Source organism: Poecilia reticulata, linkage group LG3 (genome assembly GCF_000633615.1).
Source record: "Poecilia reticulata strain Guanapo linkage group LG3, Guppy_female_1.0+MT, whole genome shotgun sequence".
Lineage (NCBI taxonomy): Eukaryota > Metazoa > Chordata > Actinopteri > Cyprinodontiformes > Poeciliidae > Poecilia > Poecilia reticulata.
This window is the reverse complement of record NC_024333.1, coordinates 25686584-25712446: the sequence shown is the minus strand read 5'-3', so window position 1 is coordinate 25712446 and position 25863 is coordinate 25686584. Positions and strand designations below refer to the sequence as shown.

The following is a 25863-nucleotide window of genomic DNA, read 5'->3' as shown; positions in this document are numbered from 1 at the left end:
TAATTTATTGTTTCAGCCCTAGTTGAATATAACGTATTTTTAACAGTGTCTTGTGCAAGTATTCCTTGAAATTTTACTGAGATTTAATAGATTTTATATATAGCTGTGTAATTGGAACAGTGAAGAAAAATTATACATKGTACTCAAAGTCTTTCTTTACCAATAATGCATTTGTATTTAGTTCTGTTGACCATTACCTTTAAATAAARTCCAGTACAGTGTTTCCTCCATAATTCATAAAGTTATGGATTAGTATAAAGAAAAAAATATATATATCTATACGTAAAAAAAAAAAGTATTTACCCCCCAGATCCCCATCACCACCATCATTGTTTGAGATGACTTGACCAACCTTGCATGAGGGGCTTAAGTCTAAGTTCGTCTAAGCTTTGAGGGTGAGCTGAGGGCACACTGCTGTATTAGATTTATAACACAGGACAAAAGAAGTGCATCACTGTGAAACAGACTGCAGTCCAATAATTGTTTCATCTCCAATAATTGTTTCATCTCAATTAGATTGTCCACATAATTGTTGGAACCCAATGTAATTGGAAAAAAAATATTAATTGCACAGCCACAACACACACATTCACTAGAAAATGTCTGAAACGATGAAAACATTCTGATACAGCAGGTAATAGAGYACAACGAAGCCTTTGACAAAAYAAAATGCAATCCAAGTTCAGCGAGTTTGTTTGATGAGAGCTATATCTATATGTATTGAGAAACATATACACAAAAATAAGACATGGGAAAAGTGGTGTGAAAACATATTTGACCTCTAACACATTTATTTTCTTCTTTGCTTTTTATTATATGTTCAACACCACATCAAACTAATGTTGATATCAGACGACGTCAGACGACAATAATATGAGAAAATGCAAAATCAGCCTTCRAATGAGCTTATTTGCCAATGGCAAAGCCATCCCAACCAAGCTGTCACAAGGTGAAAAAGTAATCACCTCCTCCAAGTTGTTTAATCAAGAATTAATTAATATTAATTAAAATCTCTTGCAAGTCTTCTTGTCCCAATTTGAARAAATTCAAGATGAGATGAGAAATAAAGTTATTGAGGTCTGTCAATATTAGAGATGTAACAAAATCTCATCATACGCCTCACRATATTGAAACATCACAATATCTCYAATTAAGCACTAGACAGTTGTGATTATCATGGATTTGCCGAATGAAATTGTGACAAATACTCTTAAATCATTTGTTGGGCAGCAGTGAACTTCTATGCTAGAGTTCMAATGCAAAAATCACTGTTCACCTAGAYGTACAAAAAGGCCCAAAGTGATCCCCAAGASTTTGGGAAAATATTCTATGAACTGACAARACAAAAGTGTGATATTTTGGRAGGTGTGTGTATTCAGGAAAAAATATCATGTCAACAGTCAAACATGCTGATGRTAATGGAGTTCACTTGGGGAAAATCTTAAAGCAGAATGTTCAGTCAGTGTCTGGTGATTTACAGCTTAAGTACACTTGGGTTTTGCAGCAGAACACCAACAAGMCCACCACTGCATGGCTAGAAAACACAAAAAGRTTTAGGATTGGCCAAGTCAAAGCCCGGAGACAATACCGATTGACATGCTCTGGCATGGCTTTAGACAGAGCATGYTGAAAACCCTCCGGTGTAGATGTATTAGAACAAGAGAGAGACAAAATTCCTCCATAGAAAAGTYATAAACTCATTGCCTCTTCTCACAATCACATGATGGCAGTCGCTGGCACCAAGGGTGGCAGAAATATTATTGGGTTTAGAGGGCAATTATTCTTCTTGCATCTGACCAAGTTGCTTTGGATAGATTTTGTTTTACCCTCCATTAGAAAAATCCTCATTTTTAAAACAGCTTTTTCTGTTTACTAGGGGTATTTTTGTCCAATATTGAAATTTGATTGGCAAAAATTCAAAAACAAARGAAATCTGGAAGTAGTGCTAAAAAATAAATTAATGACATTATATATCATAACAGACACGTGATCAATATCAATAGACAAAATGTCTGATAGAATGTTCAATAATTTCACTGATCTCTGATCCAAAACCGTACAGCATTCCCGGGAATGTAGGCACAGAAGAGACTAGCCTCTCAACCTCTCACAGACAGCTAAGCAAGGTGRAAGGCATCAACTAACTCACTCACTCTTTGGTTACCTAGCAACTCCYTAGCACGTTGGTTACCTAGCAACAACCTGTCCAGTAACTTGCACAGCAGCAGTWTAAGGTTTAGCCACTGTSTCTCATAACTGCTTAAAAATAAGMAGCAATGTGGAAAACTGTGGATAAAACAGGAAACGTCTTGCCACCAGTTTGGCAGTATTTCACATATTTAAAACAAACAAAAAAAAAAMAACTAATCAATAATTATTGATATCGGCTGATAGAAATAAAACGCTTMAATCATTCAGCCATATCGTCCAGCCCTCTTTGCAAGGARCCAAATACTGTGTAAAATGTGTTTATCAGCTGACCTTTATTAAAGGAAAATATGGTGTGTGATGTCAGGACGCGTTTCCTCTGGGACTGTGGTGCCGTGTGCGTTATTGGGTTCATGATGAAACCAGCTCGTTCGTGTGTGGTGGGCCACTGTGATCACCGCAGGGGGGAAAAGGTCGTCAGTAACAAGCGAGCCTGACAGCTTAATTACCAAGGCAGCTAAAGATTTATTGGTTTATCAATCAGAGCCGAGGGCAATGCCTTTCCCCTCAGGAGACGGAGGCCATTACCATGAACCCGCTGGCCCATGTGACCCAGACTCTTCTTGCGCTGGCCCAGTCATGCTGAGGTCATCCTAAGCCGCCTGCCCCTACTCGCGTGCGTGAGTCCAAGCTTGAACTGCAAATATTCTTGAAGTCTTGAAAGTGCACGCCAGCAGGAGTACAAACAAGATGTAAGCAATGCAAACATGTACGTACAAACCAGCACAGAAATGCTGCACAAACAGAAAAAACACGSACAGCATAGACCACAAAGGCCAGCATGTGGGCGAGGAACCTTTTATGTTTGGAGACAAAGGCCCACCAGAAGCAGAGACAAGACCAGAGAGCGAGAGAGAAAGAGAGCAAAGCTGCAGGCGTAATACCGCATGTCTGACTTAACCAAAAGGTATTTTCAGAACAGCATCCAGAATTTCCAACCATCTGGACACAATTATCTTTTTTCTAAATTAAGATTTAGCTCATTTGCAGTCCTGCCAATGACTTGTGACACTGGCACAAAGAGGGCGAGTGTGAGGGTGATCTATTGGTTGGCAGTGTGTTGCTATGTGATGAGCACGAAGAGAGAAAGGACCACCGATCATCCAGCCGGCCAGGCAGGCAGGCAGCCAGGTGGCCAGGCAGGCAGCTCCAATAAACACTCATAGCCTTAGCTGAGAGAGTTGCCTGTAGTCATGGAGAAAGCTGCTTGATAAAATGCTGCCCCCATGTGGTGGCATCTGGGAATGACGTGTTTCACACAGTCTGTACCTGAAAGAGCCTCCTCCGGGGTCGTTGAGCTTGTTTTTCTGATTCCCAGAGATCTGAACAGGCAGGCCCATGGGACTTTTGCCTGCTTGTATGATGGCTCCCTTCCCTATCGTTCCTGTTCAGGAGAGGGGACAAACAAAAACAAAGAAGGAGAAAAAGCTAAATAAAAAAGAAAAGTAATATTATCACTGAAGTGTCCCCTTCTATTTGCATCAGATATCCTCCTGTCTAAGGACTACCTTTAGCTGTCTCTGTCTTCCTCACAGGGGGGTGAAGGGAAGGTGGGGGGCTTAGATGAACCAACCCAGGTTGGCGTCGCTCTGTCAATATCACTGCGCTTCAGCGGCTCTCCTTACACTCCTAAAACGCATCCTGCTCCGAGACACGTTTTTCCGGAGAGGCACAAGGACTGCCAGAGTGAATTTAAACTTGATTTTAACAGGCATGTTCCTAGCCAAGAGGCGCAGAGAAGTATTTTTAGATCTATCCCCGCATTCCAATTTACGGGCATAAAACAACCTACAGATCTTTCACTGCAGGCAATCTTCGGAAGAGGGGTAGATCAAATTTGTATGCACCTCCGATCGTACACAGACACACGCTCATGCGAAAACAGGTACACACACTCGCTCGCACACACGCACCACTTGAGAGCATGCGGCTCTCTTAGGGGAGCGTTCCACTCGGTTGGCGTTGGGGGCGATATTTGCGGGCTTCTGTGGGAAGAGTGTTTGTGAATCAGTGTGAGTAAGCAGCAGCACAAATGTTTGAGGAGGCTCTATAACCGAGCAGGAAAAAGCACCTGTTCTCTCTGCGGCTCCTGTCTGTTTACACATCTTCCGGCCTACCGAGGGAACATTTACAGTTTCACTAACGGCAGCCTTAAGTTCAATCTATTTTGCTGTATCTCTAACTAAAAAAATGTGTCGCCTCCCATCGCAAAGTTTCTTTTGTTATTATTTTTCTGAGACACATGAATGCTTCAGTGATGTCCAATAAGGTTGGAGATGCCCTGAAAGCGTCTTACCTTGTGGTCTGATGGACTGCGTGATCACCATGGGCATCCGGATCGGACCACTGAGAGTCCCTCCTGTCTTCACGCCCTAAGGAGAAAAACTTTATTAAAGCATTTTGAAAGACGGAGATAAAAATCAGAAAGAGGAAAAGAAGGAAAATTTACAAACATTTATTACGGCACAACTGTTTAACCACTCTTTCATTCTATAGATGATTATCTGTTTCAAGGGAAAATCAGCTTTTACCCTTTGGCAGAATAGGAATGAGAAACTGGCCGACAGCTGCTTGCGTCTTATCTACTTAAATTTATCTGCAGGAGCTCTCTCCGAATTAAAACAAAATTGGTGTCAAACATTTGTGCAACACTTTTTTTTTTCCCTTTATAATTTTAAAGATGTTTTATTAATAAATGTTCAAAAGTCAACCACTCCCCCCACATCTACAAAATCAATCAAAAATATGGTGTCAATCAAATGCGCTGCATTTGAAGCAAATTTTTTTGTTTGTTATAAAGATTTTAAAAACTTATATAAATTAATTGTGCCATGTTTGTGCAGCTAAAACTTTGTGGCACAGTTAATTGACACCAAATTTGTTTGACTTTGTTAGTGTGGCAGGGCTAGTTCACCTTAGATGACCTCTGGAAACATTTATTAATACCTTTGAGACAAAATAAAAAATTTTGCTGCACAAACCAGCACAAACGTTTGACACCAGTTTTGCTTCATTTGAAGAAGTCGAATCATTTAGCCACATGTGGAGATTCACATTACCAGTTAGTCTAGTTCAAATTGAAATGAATTAAAAAATCATCTACCCTCCTGGTAATGGACTTTTTTTTTTCTTTTTCTTTTTCTTTTAACAAATAAAGATCTAAAAAGTGTGGCATGCATTTATTTTCAGCCCCAATATTGTGCAGTATTTGTTTTCCTGCACAAATAGGTTTTGCATCTTGGCCAAAATGTTCAATATTGGTTTCATCTGGTCAGATCTCCTCCTTCCACGTTTGTCCGTTTCCCTTAAATGACTACAAACAAGACTTATCATGACTTTCTTCTCATCATGCTTTCACATGCAAATGGTTTACATAATGTACACCTGTGAGCTGATTCTCCACTCTAGGCTGTGAACCTCTCCTACTTCTATGAATAACGCTCATCTTGAACAGCCTGTCATTTCGGTTGAACAGTAATATTTTAGGTAGGTGAGCAGTAGTGCTTTTAGATAATGGACTGAACACTGCTGCCTGTATTTAAAGCATGTGATGTTTTATCTCCTAACCCTGCCATAAAACGTCTTCACAACTTTATCTCTTATCTGTGTTCCTCTATGCTGCTGTCTGTTCACAAATGTCCTCTAACAAAGCTCTGAGGACTTTACAGAGCAGCTGTTTACACAACTATTAAATTACACAAATGTGACTAGTSAACTGGAGTGACAGAGTAAAGGGAGCAGATGACATGTATACCACAAATGTAATAATTTCATTTGTTTAAGAATGAGAGCTATTCATTATTACATTAGACTTCAGGATTTTGGATGGCTTTGGGTTTGTCTGTCACATAATAATCCTATTAAACACATTGAGGTATACGGCTGTAATGTGGCAAAATGTGAAAATGTTCATGCGTATCAATAATTTCACAAGGTGCTCTGTGAGTGACCTATATTTGCTGGTATTTCCAGATAAAAAGGCGAAATGAAGTCAAGACCTCAGTGAAATAGTAGTTTAGACAAAGAGGGAGAAAAAGAAGATGGAGCAGATAGAGTGGGTGAGGGGTGGGGGGGGATGAAGGGTGCTTGATGCTGGGCTATTAGAGTCACTTCCTTCCTTGGTAGCAGCTACAGGCCGACCCTCTGGCTCAGCCATCCATTCCTACCATTTTGCTTCTTGCTGCATATTTTTTAGCCTTGTTTTCCATTCCCTGACACATGCTATATTACTGTTCAAGCTACTGCAAAAAAGACAGAGGCTATTTTTCCCAGAGATCCACTGCAGGGGTCTGCAGGAGTGGGAGGGAAGGGTAAAAATACATTCATAATAGGCAGAGATAGCTAGCACCTCTGGCTAGTTGGCGACACAGTTAACACAGAATAAAAAAATAAATAAAAGCTGGAAAAGGTAGGAAGTTTGAAAATCACAAGGAGAAGGGYTAACAGCAAACTACAGTACCAAGATTGCATTTAAATTGTGTTTGGCCAAATGTCGAGTTTGGATTTGTGAATATAATGACTAATGTATAAGACACAATTGTTTTTGTTAGTGCAATAATTTTAAATTAAAGTTCAATAAATTTAAGTTTCAGTTTGGATTTCAGAGGTGATCACCGCTACAAAGTTGGACAGTACACACATATCTTTTATAATTGACACTATAAAAGATATAGTGTCAATTATATCTTTATAATTGACACTAGTTATAAAGTGTTATTGCCCAGTTATAAATTATAATTTATAGTTATAAATTATAACTGGGCAATAATTTATAATATTCATAATCAAAATTCAAATCAAAATCTCAAGCTCTGCATGAAAGGAATATTTGGTAAAGATTATGTTTTAACTGTATAATTTAAGAACACAATTTTTTTTCCCACATTTTTCTCTCTAGACTTATAATACAAGCATGTTTGTTGAAAAACCCTCTCGAACAAAAGCACATATATCATCCCAATTTCCAAGTACTGTTATGCACAGTTCAAAAGTTAATAAAATTCTATTTTTGTTCGCAAAATTGTGATTTTGTACCACAAATGGAACGCCACACCAAAGCATATCAGGTGTCTAACCCACAGGTCCTGCTTAAGGCAGATGATAAGTGAAAATTGCTGTTTTCATTTTGGTCTGAGAGCAGAACTCTGACTAAACCAATTCTCCGATGCTGGGATGACTACTCACATGATCCCAAAGCACGCAATCAATCCCTTTCTTATTAAATTATCAAATAAAAAGAATATTTGTCAAATAGGATAAAAATTAATATCTAAAAACATTTTATGCATTTACTTGAAGACCCTTTTTAAAGTATTCAAAACACCCATACTTTAATTCATTTTGCCACAACAAAAACAAACTTTTCAGTGTTTTTTTTGTTAGGTTTTATATGTTTTGTTGGGATTTTTTGCTTGACTAGAGACTGAACGTTTTGCCCATTTTTCTTTGAAAAAAGATCAAGCATAGTCAGATTGTCCCTGCTGCAGAAATGCATCCCCACAGCATGGTTCTGCCACCACCATCTTTCATAGAAGATGGTGCACAATAGTAAGGTAAGGCAAGGTAATTTTATTTATATAGCACATTTTCAGCAACAAGGCAATTCAAAGTAGTATAGTCAGTAGATTCTCACACATGAGCTTCTCCAGCTTCTCCAGAGTTTCAGAGTATCTTTTTGCAGTTTGTTTTCCAAAAAGATGATGTCCCTTGTTCAGCCTTTCAGTTTTTAGAATCTGAATATTTTATTAATGATTTTTAGGACGGTTTGCATATGAAGACTTATGTCACACAGATATTTTTTAAACAAATTTGAAGACCTACTCTTTTTTAATTTCACTTTACAAATATACAGTGCTGTGCGTTCGTCTATTATATAGCACAATAAAATACCCTTATGTTAGTGGTTCTAATTTGACAAACTGTATAAAGGTTTAATTCTTCTTTAGCAAGCCATTGTAAGCTGTTTGGTTTTAAAAGTACCCAAATCTAGCTGAATAATAAAGACCAATTTTATTTTGAAGCAAATATGTGTACATGGCACAACAAGGATATGGAAAAATTCTGTATTCATGCAACATTTAAAGATTAAAATCAATGGATGATTTTAATGAATCCACATTATCTCAATATTTAGAAAAATAATCATTATCACCATTTTGATTAGGATTGTGCAGCCCTAAAATGATCAGTGAAGTTAAGAATTTCCCAGCTTTGTTTTAGACAGCAAACCTGTCATACTACAATATTCTGTAAAAAAAAAAAATGTGAGGCCATCTGTCCAACTGCTGAAATTCTGCCAATTGATTGCAATCATTGCAAGATATCTGCAACAGGACGGCTGAAAAAAAAAKAAAAGCAGAAATGTGAAAGCCAAATTAAAGTCCAGACCTCTAACAAAATTATTTGCTGTGGTGAAATATGTTCCTTTATAAACAGCTACCAACTACATACAAGTCTCAGTTGGATGAAGAATTGTACAAAAAGTGTGGATCAAAAATCGCCTGACTGATGTGAGAGTGTGGATAAGGTCCCGCAGGCTGTTAACTTATCCTATTGTCCACACACTTCTTCTACAATGTCAGTTAATTTGAGGGTAGTGACCAGTAATTATAGATCCTGCTATTCATCTAGTGCAGAATATTTATTAATTAAATATTGCCAGAGTACAACCATTTCCCTCAAACAAACACGAGTGCAAGCTTTTGTTTCTTGCAGATTTTTCAAACTATGACATCTATTACTTTCTGGTGTCTGTAGGAAATGCAGCACAAGTTACATTTGTTCCTAAATTTAGTTGCACATTTGTTAGGAAAAAATAGAAAGAGAGCACATATCAAACTGAAAACCTGAAAACTTGAAACCTTTTGCTTCAAGGATTAATTTTAGGATCCTTTCACATGTTTATAAAGCTGTTCATAAGATGGTGTAAATCCATCTTATTTATCAGAACTGTTCTAATATTATGAATCCTCCAGAATGCTCAGACCTTCCAAAACCAGGTTTTAACTAGGCTTTGGTCATCATTATGGCACACACTCAGAAAKTCACTACCTGAGGCTTAAAGTGTGAACATTTTAAAAGAGAATTAAATGCATATCTTTTTTTCATTTCTACCTGCATAATGAATTCATCTCCTCAAACTTCATTCTAATGTAGCTTTTCAACTTTGATTTTACCCTGAGTATTAGAATAATTTTAGCATTTTAACAATTTTATCTATAATTCAAATTACCAATAAATTTGCTTGGACTTTATGCAAAACTGTAAATGTATTTGTCGTGAAATAATTTGTACTATAAACTTATTTGCAAACTACATATCATTTTTGCAAGTTTCCACATACATTAAAGGTAATAAGAAAGTAAAACGTTATTAATATAGCGTCTTTCAAGATATAAAAATCCCAGTGTTTCACAGCAAYGAATAAAAAAAACAAGAGAATTTAATAAAAAGCAGATTTTAATAATAATGCTTTAACTGGCTTTTAAAAGTGGCCACAGCGTCCACCAACCTCTGAGATAACCTGGTGCCTGTCCACGAAGAGCTGTCCAAGTCAGTAAAAGAGTCTTTAATTGCACTATAAAATAAAAACATAAGCCAATGCAGCAGCACCAAGATTGGACTCGCAAGTGAAAACTTGAAGGATTTTGTCAGAAGCCTGGCAGCAGGTCTTTGACGAATTTACAATMATCTAAGCAGGTTTTACTAAGGCATGTCTATGGTGGTTTGCAATAATCTGATTGAAATCAAACAAAAGATGAATTATTATTTTCAGCTCAGGAAATGACACAATGGAGCTTAGTCTGGCAATACATTTCCAACAATAAAAACAGAAATGAAACAGAGACTTGACGTGTGCATCCAAAGGAAAAGTAGGATCAAGGGTTATACAAAGCTTCCCAACAGTGAATTTGCCCAAAAACCAAGAGATCCAAGTGTTTCCTTTATCCAAGACATGCGTTTTTCTGCTTCAAAAAGATAATTATTTCAGTTCCGTCTTCAGTTAATTGAAGGAAACAGTCTGCCTTCCACTGTTAAGTAGAATCTAGGCACTTTAGGAAACTGAAATTTAGACACTTTGTTTGGGTGAAATAAGGTTCACAACTGAATGTCATCTGCATAGCAGTGATACGAGATGTATTTTAAGGCTGACAAAATGTTCCCAAGTGTCATTTGTTCTCAATCTTTGCCTTTCAACATTTAACTCAATGGAGAACAAGTGAGTTAAAGTAAGGAGGAAGATAAGGGAAAAGACAGAGAAGAGAGCAAGCATGTCAAAGGTGTGAGAATTGAGAGAACCCTGTAGTTTGCCCAAACCCTCCACTTGACGCCAAACTATTCTGAGTTTGACCTTACTTGAACTGTGTGAAAACATCTGGCCAACCGCAGAAGACCGCCTATCTTCAGCTTAAACAATCCCATAAACAATCTGTAATGCATTACAGTTGTTTGGTSAGGCTCCTGGTTTCTACATGTGGGCTCTGCAGTTCATCTAGTATTATTATCTCAACAGCTAGAGATAGAGTATGCAGTGTGGACACATTACTGAGAGGAAGAGAGTCCAAGTTAATCATTTCCACTATCAATCAGGTGCTTAAATTAAAAAGAAAAGAAAAGGTAGATAAGAAGTTCTTCAACAGGGAACTAACATGTCTATGGTTTATTCAGGCTGCAAAAGAGTGAGAGAGGAAGACTTTGTGACTTCTTATATAGGAAGAGGGGAATGGAGGACAGTGAAGTAGCTTTTTTATTACTTTGTGCTTTCAATCTCTATCACAGGACATGATGAATATGGTAATGTTGGCAGCGCCCTGAAAATCTCGAAGTTTGGGTACAGATCTAAATTTTCTACATTGTGCACAAAGGGACAGCTGTTTTTGTAATGCTAGCTCTGCCTTTTCAATTTAAGATGGATACAATGTCCCCTCCATAAAACTCTTGTCTTTGTTTTAAAATAGTAAAACCGCATTTTACGGGGGAGTGTTCTCTTTCACATCATAAACATTCCTAATACAATAAACCTCAAAGGAGAAAAGCCAACATTGACGTCAGTGGGTCAAACATAAGCCACAAAGTTCTGATTGGTGAACTTTTGATAAAAGTTAGAGCATTATTACCACACAGAGGAGTATGAGTTCCTCTCCAATTCTTTGTCTTAACTTGCACCTCCCCCCTCCCCAATACTTTTCTTACGACACTTTTGACGATCTACAGCAAAAGCTTTGGTGGTTCTGTGATCACACACAAATATCTTGGAAATTTCAAGAGTGCTACATCCCTCTGAAATACTTCATTTTTTAATTTTTCTGAGTGAGTTAAATCTGTTTTGGTCCCATAAGCCCTGAGGCTGCCTAATAATTATGTACACCTTGATAAAAGGGTGTTGATGTCCTTAGGCCATACCGTCCTTCATTACACAAATACACATCACCTGATAAGCTTAAACCCAATAAGCATCCAAGTTTATTCAGCGTGGATAGTATGCATAAAAATGAAAATATGGTCAAATTGCTCTCATGTCTAATAATTGTGCACAGAGTATAAATGTCATTTTCARACACTAAATATTCAACTTYAAAACAGCCACATTTGGGCCTTCAAACTACAATCTATTTCTGTTCAATCTGGAAACATGTCACTAATTGTTGGAGACAGGTGGAGTGGYGATTTGTCTGACCTTCACATGGCTGATAAGAAGCCGTCTTTGTGTAATTAGATACATTGAAAAAGTTTGACTCTTAAAGGAGATCCTGTTGTTGCAGAAGGAGACCAGCAAACAGAGTGATACCCRTATGACACCTGCATGACTTGAATTTTGCACAGATTTCAAGCTTTGAGAGCAGCAAAAAAGAATGAAACCCATTAGTAATGTTTCTGTTTGCCAGCCATCTACTTTTTCTGGTTTAATCTCAGTAAAGTGTAATGAAACTTTATTTAAACTCTATAAAGTTCTGATATGCGTTTGTAATCATGGTCCTGTTGGATCATCCAAGTTTTAATCATCCAACTGTTGATTTGGAAAGAAGCTCAAGTATTTAGAGGTTTAGTCTTTGGTTTATATTTTATCCACTTTGTGCAAAGCATCAGTACCATTATGACCCTYAGCATGATGCTACCATCATCATAATGGAAGCTGGTGATGTGTTTGTTGCGCTGAAAGCTTCATGACGCCTCTAAACATATTTCTTGTCATGTGATCAAACAGCTCAACTTTTGTCTCAGATCATATTTAGGCCTCATTTTCTCCAGAAGGCATTTTGACTTCCTCAAGATCCTAACCAACTWTCTTTCCTCTGAGGGCAGAAGTTTGGGTCAGAATATTGAAACTTGGACAGAACTGGGTGTTCCAACCAGACAATGAAGCAAAAAAAAAAAAAAAAAAAAAAACACAAGAAAACAGATTTTTGAATTATATTAGCAATGTGGAATGACCCTAACCTCAGCATGAATAAAAATGTAGAGACTGTGCTTAAAACCCARGATTTGTGCCAGGAAACCCACAAATTTAAATAAACTGTACCACTTCTGATAAGAAGAGTGGTCAAATATCCAGCTAGAATGATACCAGAACAGAAAGCATTTGGTTTTTCTGCAGCTTGTTGAGGTYTGTTTATCAAAGGTRGGGTACTTTCAGAGATYTGAGTCCATCCAAATCTATTCTTTCCCAATCACTGAAGTTTCAGGGGGAATTGCGTCATCACTAAACTCACCTTTACATGTGAGGCATTAAATCACAGAATTCTACAATACAGCTCGATATAAAAACCCATCAACCAATAACTAATGATATAACAGTGATCCAAGGATTTCCTCATACTCGTTTAATGAATTCAGGATGTCAAGAAAACAACAGTGTAAGCGTTTTCTTCTCATGAGTCATTGAGGGCTTCAGTTCAATTTAAATTGGACCCGTGCTCGTGAACATGGCTGTYGTGTTTGTGTCTGCACAGGAGCACGGCTCTGCTCTGTACGTACCATGGCAGCTGCATGTCCGACGGTCCCAGCGGGCAGCACGCTGGCACCCGCAGTGGTGCTGACGCTGTTAGGGTGCCGTATGCGGACAGCTGGCCCAGCTACCATGGCAGGAGGGGTGCCGCCGGCTGCTGGTTTGACTCCCTGCTGCAGGGGCTGGGTCAGGGACTGCTGACTGTTCAGCAAAGACAGCCTCAGGGCCGGGAGGCTCTTCTGTTGACGCACACAGGGAGGTCATGAAGATTGCAGTCACACAGCAACACAAAGCAGCATATACAGCTGCAACAACAAGTTCAGCAGCCGGGTACACTGGTTGTTTTATTGTTGCTTATTAAATTATGACTGAACGTGGAGCATGCGTATCAAACCTGCCATGCACATTTGATATTTACTTGTGATAATTATTCAAAACTAAGTGCGCTTTTCATTCCTCTTCATAATTGTGAGCTACCTGTTGTTGGTCTGTTACAGAAAGTCCAAATAAAATAAACTTTTGTGGTCGTAATGTGACAAAATGTAAAAAAAAGTTCAAAGACATGTCTCCTGCAGCTATCAATACCAGAATAAATCTATTTAGCCTTTTAATTTCAATTGATAGACTAAAAAGATGTCCCCAAACAAAAAGCCCACCTTGAGAAAAGGCACCAGGTAAGGCTGCGGAGACGACTTGAGCTCAGTCTGCAGCCTGCTGGTGAACTCTTCCGGTTCAATCTTGGCATCCTGTCRGTCAGAAAGGAGAGAAACAAGAACCAGGCAGATTAACATGGTGATTTGGCCATAAGATACTGAAACCCCAACACTTGCAAAGAYGATAAGGCTTTGAAATCCCCATCCTAAAACCTTGAAGTATATTCTAAAACAAAGGCTGAACATTCATGAGTTCAGAAAGTAGATTTTGGAAAAAGTTTCATGCTGCCATCTACAGGTTGGAAATATTCAATACAAAACACACAAAAGGTCAAAGTTGACTAGTTCAATTATGCTATTTACCACCTGAAGTTAGTCAGATGTTCAAAAAATACAATTTCATTAATGTCTGCCGTGTTAAAAAGAGCTGCTATCCACTTTATGTAATAATGAAGACAATACAGTTTGTTTGGTTTCTCACACCCACCAGCAGATCCTGAACCAGAGCTTTGACGTTCTTGGAAGTCTCAGGAGACGGAGAGTTGTGTGACGCCAGCTTTATAAGTGTAGCCAGGAAATTCTTACACTTCTTCACATTTTCTTGCATCTCCTGTGAAACATGGTGAATATTTTTTTTACCATGTTTAAAGAAAATAGAAAATTGTAAAATGAATTAAATTAGAAAATAAAGATGAGAATATTACTCTTTCAGCAATTGGCCTTTTTTTGAGTCTGTATGCTCCAGTTAAAAATTAATCAACCACTAAATTAGTTGACTATTGTTTCAATAACCATTTCATCGYTATTAATCCSCTTAATCGTTTCAGCCTTACAAACAAGCAAGAGTTCATGTTGGCTGCATGTCCTTGGGTATGCACTAGTGTGAATGCATGGGTGCAAATGTTTGTGGGCATGTGTGAGACTCCTTGTCCGTGCCAGGAACCAGCGCTGGCCTCCTGGGAAATGGCGGAGAACAGACCTGGGACACGACCGGACCTCCGGGGGTCGCTGCGACGCTCGTCTGCGTCTGTGCTGCTGGCTGGGAGGTAGGCTGGGCCTGGGCCTGGGGGGTCATGACCATGGGGGTCTGCTGCGGAGCCGTCACTGCCACGGTCGGTGCCACCGGGCCCTTCTGGAAGAGCAAGGAAGAGACAGAGAGACAAACAGGACGTGACGCTTTGCTCGCAGCAAGGCCACAGAGAACAGGAGGCAGGCGCCACGGCGCTCCTGTCACATCTGGTCTCCTGACTTCAGCGGACATCTTTTAACAGAAAAGGAGGAGGAGAGGGGAGGCAGCGACAAGCAAGAAGCTTGGAAACAGAGTTATCTATTAAACCTATGCTTGATGCTCACTCATSGCTGGCACCACCTTACCGGCACGACACTCCAGCCTCTGCTGTAGTGTTGTTTTTTATATTTTAGTTAATAATAAGTGCGTGAATGATTGAYAAGAAAARACAGATATTGAAGCGCACTCAGTGCTGCATCAAGAAGCWCYGAAGGAAAAGACACRAAAACCTCTGAAGAAGACATGAGCACACCGTCCTTCTTCACGMAATGCAATCAAAAATGGAATGGCATCAGATTTTTGTGGTTGTAAGATTTCTCTTTTGTCTTGGGTAAACGAACACATGCTAGCTATCCTGCTAGTACTGCGCCAGGCCTAAATTTTTAGGTTTGCGCTTCACATCTCCCCGAACAAACCGGACTTTCAAGACAAATGAACTAGAGCTCAAACAAAGCAGACTAACCAGAGCCTAAAACGGTTTAGAAGGGTCTCTCAGCAACCAAAAGCTAACACTTCTACATCATCTGATAGCAGTTAAATAACCCAGGAAAGAACCTATTGGTAAGATATTTTAGAAAGCATAATAAATAAATTCTGATTTTCCTTAGAGAGAGAAAAAAAAACTCCAAGAAATAATTCATGCAAAACATCCTCTCAAAAACAAAGCCACATCCTAACATTGTTTCTCGACATGAGCTATCAGGACAGCTGCAGGAATAAAACATGAATTCATCATTCGAGGAGAGTTAGCTCACAGGGCGGAGTGCAGGACAAGAGGAGGAGGAGGAAGAAGAGGAGGAAGAGGTCTGGAGGGCAGGGCTGGAAGGTGTGGGAGAGGGAGACGGTGCCATCTTGGCCGGGGTCAAAGGGCATGGCCTTGTGGTCTGAGAAGTTGCAGGAGACTGCTGGAAAGAAAAAGAGCAACAGGATAAGGAAAAAGCCGGAGCGTGCCTCGCAGACACGTAGAGAAAGGTCACAAGGAGGAGAGAAGATGGTGTGAGCATGATGGCGGCGGTAAAGACTGACACAAAGCCAAGTTGCAGAGAATCAGGACGTCATGCAGGCCCTGGCTGTTCCCATCATGTTATGTGTGTAAATGGAAGAAAATTGTGGAACAAAGCATGTCATGCTGGAAAGCTGGAATAATCTTAAAAGCAGGGTGAAGTAATCTCTTTTCTCTATCAAAGCTCAAATAAAAGAAAAATGTCTCTATTAGATGATGGGACCCTTGTCTGAAAAGCAATTCACTATTCTAGCAGTTTGACAGCTTGCATCACAGGAAGACGGTTCAAATCTTCTGATCTTTCCGTTTTAAGTCAGGGAATATAAATTTCTTTATAGTCGTTTGAAGAAAATCCCTGACATGAAAGAGAAATTATGACTATTTCACCATACGTAAATGACTGCCGTAATTGTTTTTAGCCATGCGAAGCTGTATTTTTACTTCAGCATATTATTTAGAATAAGATGACTGCTTCACAATATTTACGCACAAACATTTTAATAGAAATAAAGAACATGATCTAACAGCTTTCATTTAAAAACAGAAAAGCCACATTTATTCCTCCTGTTGCCAACACAAACATATTGTGATTATTACTGCTCTGAAAGTGTTGTCCAGAACATTTATTGTGCATTTGATATTGACAATCTTATAAAAATATAAATAGAGATCAACATAATTATAACAAGCTAATATTGGCCAAATAATTAGTTGGGTTATTTGCTCTTCTTGTCAACCTAATAGACATTCTGCTAATTGTAGTTTGTTTTAAACTGTTAAGGGTGGCACTCCTTTAGTTTGGATACAAAGACTTGGTGGTTTTTTTCAGCTGGATCTGTCTTCCTTGTAAGCCAGGGAAAGCAATAAGTGTTGGAAGTGTGACACCACGCTACTATATAGCCCAACTCCTGGCCAAAACAACCCAGGAGGCCTTCGGTTCTGACCTCTGGCACCCAGAAAAGACCAAGAAGTCATAGAAATACCTCCACAAACACACGTGCTTCTAAATTTAGGCTCAAACGAAGCTGTACAATATTAGGAAAACGTGTAATTGCAATACTTTTGATGAATATTGAAATGCGGTGCGGTTTACTTTGAATTTTGGCAACTTAGCCACTTAAAAATGTACACATTATGTGAATCAAGGGAAGCCAGAGAGCATCCAACTGGCTAAATATAGTCATGGCATTCATAGTATGAATGACCCTTCAAACACAATTACAATTTCATCCAAGCAAATATTGATATAGTGATCCGATACATTGTTCGGTTTTACRCTCATCTGAACTGCAGTTTCATGCACACAGTGAAAACGTGGGCAGTTTTTCAGTGCAGAAGTAGGATAAGAAAAGGAGGAGGGAGTTTCCCCTCCACTAAAAGTTTTGTAGAGCTAAAGAGTTGGGGGAAGTCAGTGTATGACGGATGAATGGGGGGGGAGGTATGAGCCACGGGGTGCATCCCACCCCCAGCTATGCCCCGCTCGTGCTCACTTTCACTCCCACATGAGCACACTGGAGAACCAAAGCCTTGTTAGCTTTTTAAAATAATCAGGCAGTTGGATGATGAATGATTTAACAGGTATGGAAGGAAGGAAGCTCAGGATGCCTTCCGTTTCTCCCCTCGGGCTCATAGGAAGAGTGACAGGCCGACAGAGGGGTTGAGCTCTGGGAATAAACACCATTCCCTTTCATTTCGCAGCTACTGCTTTTCCTGTCGAGACGGCAACGCCGCGGCCCACTAATTTGTCAACAGAGTGACTGGGAGAGGCGACGACAATCTGCGAGTCTCTTTTGAGCGGAGCATGTCAGGATGGAGGCAGGTTGGCTGGCTGGAAGCAAAGTTCTGCTCTGAACTGGTACAGATTTCTATCCACAACACCCTGACCAACTTACTGTCTAACATTTAACAGTTTTCTCGTGAATATGGAGACAAAAACATTTCATGAGAACAATCACTCAATGCCAGGWTTAAAAAGTATGAAAGTTTATTCTTTGAGGGAGCAGAACTACCTGCAAGGTTGTATTATACACCAGAATGTTACATTTCTGAATTTTAAACCCTGACATTCGGCATTGTGCATATGAACCCAAACAGAGGATGCGTTTTTGAAAATGTTTTATGTCAGTTCTACCACCTTCTTCTGTTTCCCCAGATATAATATGCTTTAGCTTTCACTGACTTTTGAAATAAAGCATAAWGATATAAAACCAAAATGTTGTCTTATCTTGAGGTTGCACAGAAATTAGGAGGAGAAGGTAATAATAGAGAGAATAAATGCAGGRCGAACCAAATTGGAAAATTAAGTAATGAAATGCTGCCCTCTACTGTCAATGTTTTGTCTTTGCAGTTACTTTTAAAACATCACAACTACAAACTTCAATTGATTGAAGATTAAACTGAAGTAAGTACATCATTATGGAGCGGAAGGAAAACAATACATAGTTTAATTTCTTGTTACTCCTCAAAAAAAAGGGTCAGATCTCTGAAGCTCATGGCTATTATTCAACCACTACAATTCTCACACCTGAGATSTTGATCTCTTCAGCTCCTCCAGAGTTACTATGAATATCTTGGCTGTTTCCTGGTTTAACACAACACTCACTCCAAATAGGTTTTTACAACTTGGGACATTGTTTTGTACCCTGACTCTATTTTAAACCTCTCAAACACTTTATCCCTGCCCTGTGCTGTGTGTTCTTAGGTCACCATAGTGCAGTTTGCTCATTAATATTCTAAGGTTGACATACAATAAAAGTATTTATATTAACTTCTGAAGACAAGTGGTTACCCTGGATTTTATTTTGTGTTTTTTATCATACTATAAGAGCAGCWAGCTCTCGCTAGTCGAGCCCCTTTAAGCTCCWTCGTACGTCACACATTTTGTCAAAAAACGAGTTCTTTAATCCAGTGGGTATGTATGTGTCTTTACTGGAMATAATGAAGGGAAACACACAAAACGATTGTACAGATTCAAAAAACAAATGGAAAGTGATAGTCTAAAGACTGTGTTACTTTTGGGGTGTCAGGCTTCTACAAAAAGAAAACGCTTTTCATCCTTTTTTAAACTCTTCAACAACCAGTCAAAAAGCATTGTAATTGTAAGCTTAGATAACATGCAATTTATGATGCTTATATTCTTCAAATAGCAGAAGAACAGTAACTCTGAGAAATAACTCAAGTAACAATAATAGCATATAGACTTTAATTATTTATATGTCTCCCACAATAGTGAACAGGGATGGAAACTATTTTCATCTCCRTGAAAAATTAAGGGATATAMATTTCTTTTAAATACTTGTATTTAGTGACAATTCCATAAATAAACAATTAACCAAGAAATTAGATTGKATTTATTGAGAGATAAATACTTTTTGGAAACATTAATGGACTCCAGATTCTCATATTTCATTTATAGTTATAACTAAAGYTTTAGAGTTGACCAATAACAYTATTATTAGAAAATTAAAAAAAGAAAAACACAATAAATGACTGAGAAAATACTAAATGGTTTGTTCTGAATCATAAAGACATTTATTTACCTGGCAGGTGCTCYGTGTCAGTAAAACTGATCTGAACTTAGAGGACCTAAACATTTACCTACCTTGTAATTGAACACTTAGTACTTTCCAAAGGTGTGCACCCAGAAGCATAAGTTCCAGCTTCCAAATGAATGATGTATCCACAGGTGATAATAATCCAATTCCTATTAATGATTCAGCAACCCGTTAAATTTTTATGAGAGGACCCCGTGGAGTCATTATGGWGCCTTGAGATGTTAATTCACCAATTAATCTCAATTGAATTTATGGATAAAATAATCAAGTATATCCATTTGTTCTAATTAGGCGTTTTAAGATATCAATCACACTGCAATTAACAACTAGAGTTAAGCCGTGCATTTATTCACGGGGTTCAGGCTCAACAGTGTGAAAAAAGATCAAAGTTTATCAAATTCAATCAGTCATATTCGTTTTCACAAAGGTCACCAACCGTGAGATTAACTCAGATTATGCAGAGTTGAAGACATGGGGTTACACCTTTTTCCATGATCACKCTTGCTCTCAAAAGCTAAAAATGGTTGTTTGCCCTAATATAATATAAAAATGCACCTTAAGCTGCAATGAAATGAAGATATGTGGGTTGCTCTTTCAAAGTGTTACATAGTTCACTTTTTGTTCTACACAAAGCAGCTGCTACAAGAAATAAATGTAAAGTTGAAATTAATTTAACAGTTGCCTGTTGCATTGGATATATTAGCTTAGCAGACCTCAATTTAGCAGCATTTCAGGGTAGTGCTGTGTTGATTTACTGGGTTCCTACACGTTTCTTATGGAAAAAGGAGGAACCATGTGTTGAGTGCAAAAAGTGCAAAGAGGGCTACAAAAGTCTTCACAAGGAAATTATGTTTCCTAAACTTTTTGTGATCCAGTAAGTTCAAATGTCAGGAGATATTGGAGATTATAAGGTGGTTATAATTTGGCATAAAGGGGGGCCTGACTGTGATGTCCCAATATGTCTATCAGTGGGAGGGGGGGGTGGGGGGGGAAGAACACACCGACTTTTTCAGACCATATCTCGACAATGCTTGATAGGACAAAATTCCTTATATGAGAATATTGGGCATGTCATCAGCACTTTCTTTAACAAGTTTAATATCYGGATTAAAAAAGAGATCAAGTTCCGCTTGGTTCAAATGTAGATACATTTACAGACCAACCAGCCTAACAAATGACATATTTGTTTTGTTGTTTTTTTGTTTTTTTACAATAGTTGCATTATTGAATTTTTAAATATATATTTTTTGAATACCTAAACATTTCCCAACTCAATTACAACTATGCTGTTTCCGTTTCCAGTATAAAACAATAAAAAAATCTAATGACTTCTAAAGGAATGAAAATGAGATTAAAAAAATCATAATAATTTGAATGAATCTATATGAAAGTTACCAAAGAGCAGCATGCTTYCAGTTTTTGTCCTTACCTATAAACAATCAGATGATAGTGAGTGTAAAAGCAGGCCATGCCACAGAGACATAACACACCAGAACAAGGGATGTCACTGCATGATGGTATCTAGCACTGAGCTCTGGAGGCGAGTCTCACCTGTGGAGTTGTTACTCTGAAGGACGTTCCCGTTGTTGGAGCAGCAGGCCTCGGGGAGATGTTGTTCTGGGCCTGGGCTTGAGCCTGGGCTTGGGCCAAAGCCTGCTGAGGAACCAACACCAGCTGGCCCAATTCAGTGCGCACCAGCACCATTCCTGCAAGGCAGCGAGGAACGACTATTAGCGCTTAAGTCATGAGTAAGAAACAGCCAAAGCCCATTCCTCAATTATGTTGTTGTATCTCATGTACCGTGCAATTTCCCTCCCATTTACTGGAGAAATCAATGTCTGGTTTTAAGGCTGTTCTTTGAGGTCTGACCTAACAATTAAGATTTTAAACAGATTTCACATAGGAACTAGGACACATAAAAAAGCCAAAACTGCACGGCAGGTACTTCAATAGAGGTAGAAAGAGCTTTGAAATCAAAAGAATATGAAGAAACTAAACGATCATTCAGATTTAAGCATCAAAACATTYATTTCTGCTTTCAACAAACTCAAAGAAGAAGCCTTCTGTTAGTTAATACRTGTACACATTGACGAATAAAATCCAATTAAGGTAAAATTGTCWAATTCTGACCTCTGGTCAATTTACTAATGCATTTCATTTTATAACATTGACAACTTGTCACAGTTTATTGTAAATAACAAAGTTGACCGTATATTCTGACCCTGCTATGATACTGTTAGACTAAATAATTTTTTTCTGAGGTCAGATGACTCAGAGGAAGGGCAGCACAGAAACCCTTCTGGCTACTGGCCATGAACAAAGAAAGTAAGAATAGAAGCACAATCAATAAAACTGCTCAATTATGTCAAAGAAAACAGTTATTTCCATTTAGAAAAACTATCAAATTCTCAGTTCGAAAAGCAAAACATATGTCCATAAATGTGGAATATTTGAAATKTTTAAATAAATATTTTCTTAAAAGTATTTAAAACCAATGGGAAGTGAGACTGGAACAAAATGCATACAGAATAGTTGTACATTCTGCTCTCAGAGCGACTGAGTTGGACCGATGACTTCGGTGGCTGGTGCCCTTGAAGCTACATCTGGAGGCATGGGCTAAAATAATGTTGCCAAAAACTAAACGTTCTCCATCTCTTTCCATTAACTTTTTACTTTTCATAAGCATAGAAAGTCATTCCGTTTCTTTTTTGGTGTATCTTCTATGTGTTCTGAAACCCCATCAGTCTTGGCACATGGTCGCTCGTACTGAGCCAGGTTCTGGTTTTACTGGAGATTTCTTCCAGTTAAAAGGGAGGTTTATTTCTCTCTACTGTTGCCTCTAAGGTTGGAAGACCTCCTTGCCATCACCCTGATCTTTAGCTCCCTCCAGACTCTCAGTTCAACAAATGGGAATTGTACAACAACATTATTGTTACTTGAGAAGGAGTATTAATCCAAAACGTCCAGCAATTCTTGAGGCAGACTGCTGCTTTTTGAAAAATTTMATTAGTTATTTTTATTGAATAATTCAATTTGTTCAGCAAATAATTCAGTTTGTGTTGAAATAGATGCAATCTTAAAAACCAGACTTCAAATCTGAAACCTTTCAAAGAAGAAAAATTATATTTTTATATTTTATCCCTATATCTATATCTGGAATTTCCTTTCTGAACTATTGAACAGGCTAATTACAATTAGCAATACAARCTAATAACAAATGACACCTCTTTATTCTATGTCATTAAGCATTAAAGTTACGTCTTTGCTAAATTAGTGTGCTGAAAAAATGTCAATGAGATACACACTGTAGAAGAACAAATTRMCTTTATTACTGCAATTATCACCTTATTTTACATGCAGATCGGCTAAATTGGATGTTGAGGTCAGGGTTGGAAGAAAATCTTGTTTCCTGACTTTAGGGCGCCTTCCTGCTTATTTTGTTTTACTTTAAGCATGTATAAATGGATAGGAATGCTTTTCTGTTTTTATGGCAAAACAGAACAAATGAAAAAGTCAGTAAGGCAAAACTTTGGATGTAGTGAGGTATTACGTGCAGAGGCATTTCATTAATGGCACCCTGGGCAATCCTCTGTCTTTGAACCACTCTCCTTCAACCCTGGATAGCCCAAAGGTCTTGTAAATCTCAAACGTAGYCTAAAAAAGTGAATAATCCAATTCAGGTTTAACCAGTCCAAGTATTTTTTTTCCATTTTTGGACTAGATTTGATCAAATGGGGCCAAAAAAAACAACAACTGAAAACAGTCATTCAATTTTAGCAGTTTTTACAGTATTAGCCATTCACAGTCTACAACCTTTATAAAGCTTATGCTACATGCCTCCCCTGCCAAAAGGCATGGCACCTTGGGCTGGTAGCCACAACACTGATAACAAAAGCAACTACTGTGGATTTTCTATGGAAAGTTTGAGAACCGCTGTTTTACATGAACTGTTAGGAGGGGCAATAGTTTTCTTTGAGGGGCAACAACAAAAGATCAATTTATACTCATGCCGKGTGCACTGYAAAACATTTTAGTTGCATTTAGTTGTGTCCACTAACTTCTACTCATTAAGTAAAGGGAATCTTGCAAGTGTTAGATTTTTAACTTAAATGTGAGTTTATGAAAAATAAACTCACAGTAGTAAGTTGTGTTGACTTTTTATTMCCCACRAAATGACATTTTTGGTTTACTCAAAAAAAACTTTGAGTAAACAAAGTTTGTTTTTTTTTCTTTCAGTTGTAAAAATAACTGAAAGGAGAAAAAGGAAGGAGTGGGAGCCATTTCCCAATATGCTTAGCGGCATGTTTTTGTATCCTGTGTTGCAGTGAGTGAGATGGAAGTGTGTTACATTGACATGCCGTGTGTGTGTTTAAAGGAAATGTTCATTTTAATGCATCTGTCAGTTAGCAATAGTTGAGGACATTTTTCTTCTATTGCTATWGTTCTGTTTGAACCAAATGTTTGAGCTAAATTTACAATGATTCTAGACAAATAGCATTATCAGATATTTTGCTCATCCAAGTTGATTCAAAATCTAAAACACTGTCTAAACAAGTAGTTATTTTAAATTGATAATGTGAGTAAAAGTAATACAGAAAAGTGCCCTTGTTTAGCTAGGTGACAGCAGATTTCTTGCATAATGTGAAATAATTATTTGGTGTAAATTACAGTACTAAGTGATAACTACTAACAATTGAAGGTTAATGAGCTATCAGATCTTAAAAAAAATGTTTAGACGAGAGGTGGGCGATATGGACTTAGTTTTATCACAAAATATTGTGCCAGTGTTTTAATAACAATAAAAAATGATGATAAGGACTATTGATCTCTTTTGTAGCTAACTGCATGGCTCCATAAACACAAATGCTCTGCTCTTGAAACACACAGCTATAATTTAAAAGAAGTGGATATTTAATACACTTCTTTTGGATACCAGTCACGTAAAGAAGTGTGATTTATCACTAAACTGCACAAAGTAACTGCATTTAATTCTATTTTCAAATTTATTTAGATTTTTTGAGACTCTTTTTGGACAAACAATAAAAATAAAATAGTGGAGGAAATAGTAAAAAAGCAATCTTGACAAAAGAGAGGGTTTGGAATTTATCATGACAATGATAAAYCAAAATTCATGCAATAAATGATAAACTATACCATAAATGCTCACCCGTGATTTAGACAATTGCCTTTTGTTGTTAAATCAACTCGATAAACTTTAAAACCAAAACAATGCTCTAGTTGACTATACTTGCACTTTCAAAGCAGCAGGTGCGTCTTCATTTTCAAATTAAATCACCTTCAAATAGTTTAGTATACATATTTACAAGGGAAGACGATAATCGTGGAGAACAAGGCTTAATAACGTTTACCAGTGATTCTTGAGAATAGGGGCAAAATGGGTTTTAATTTTCCTATTATTTTTTTTGTTATTTCTCAACCTTATGTATGCAAATATGACAAATAATGTTTTGGAAATGTAAAGATGCTAAGGTACAGGCTCCCAGTTGCAACATTTTTTTTTAAAAAAATTACATTTTTAATCGACCTGACCTAGAACGTTGTCATCACCATCTGACAAAAATACATAAAAAATAATTTTTAATGACCCTGTTAGTGATATTTTTGCTCATTTTACAGACAAATGCTTCTCAAGAAACAACATAAATATTATTTAAAACAAAAAACAACAAAAAGTCCATCTGACGGTGTTGACACTGCATGACGGAGTTGACGCAGAACTGAAGGTGGTGTCAAACTAGTGAGTAAAATGAAAAACTTGGTGCATGTGAAGTAATGCAATTTATGTAAAATACATTAAAAAGAATTAATTGCACATTTAAGTGAGATTTGACAAAAATGTCACTGAAAGAGTCACAAAAACTGATGGAGTTGACAAAAAGCCAAACTACCTCAATTTATATGATGTTATTCCTAAGGAGGCCATGTTGTAGTTCATCAGGTCCAGGAAATCTTTATAATATACCAAAATTAAGCTTTTATTTCACAAAATTTCACCAAAGTTTTGTAAATTGTCATTTATGGTGTTGACACATCATGGTTGTGACAAACAACATAGGAATAAAAAGAAGAAAAACTAAAGAATAACATAAGCTAACCAGAGCTAACTAGCCCTCTTAGCAAAGGAAGAGAAAGGAAGTGGTCTTGGGGTCCTCAGAAGTTCTGGTGCCCCCCAATAATGCCTGATTTTTTTT

The 25863-nt window shown here is 37.8% G+C and overlaps 1 protein-coding gene across 1 annotated transcript in view; it reads right to left on the bottom strand.

Moving 5' to 3' along the window:
* The window catches only part of LOC103462632 (transcription initiation factor TFIID subunit 4), a 94938-nt gene extending 73583 nt beyond the window's left edge, over positions 1 to 21355 (bottom strand). The window contains exons 1-8 of the mRNA XM_008405533.2: positions 21203 to 21355; positions 15850 to 15999; positions 14786 to 14938; positions 14294 to 14416; positions 13810 to 13899; positions 13183 to 13392; positions 4505 to 4580; positions 3478 to 3592 (exon numbers count right to left, since the gene is read on the bottom strand). Of these exons, the coding sequence (XP_008403755.1) occupies positions 3478 to 3592; positions 4505 to 4580; positions 13183 to 13392; positions 13810 to 13899; positions 14294 to 14416; positions 14786 to 14938; positions 15850 to 15999; positions 21203 to 21355 (1070 nt within the window). The remainder of the gene's footprint in view (positions 1 to 3477; positions 3593 to 4504; positions 4581 to 13182; positions 13393 to 13809; positions 13900 to 14293; positions 14417 to 14785; positions 14939 to 15849; positions 16000 to 21202) is intronic.
* Positions 21356 to 25863: the final 4508 nt, after the last annotated feature.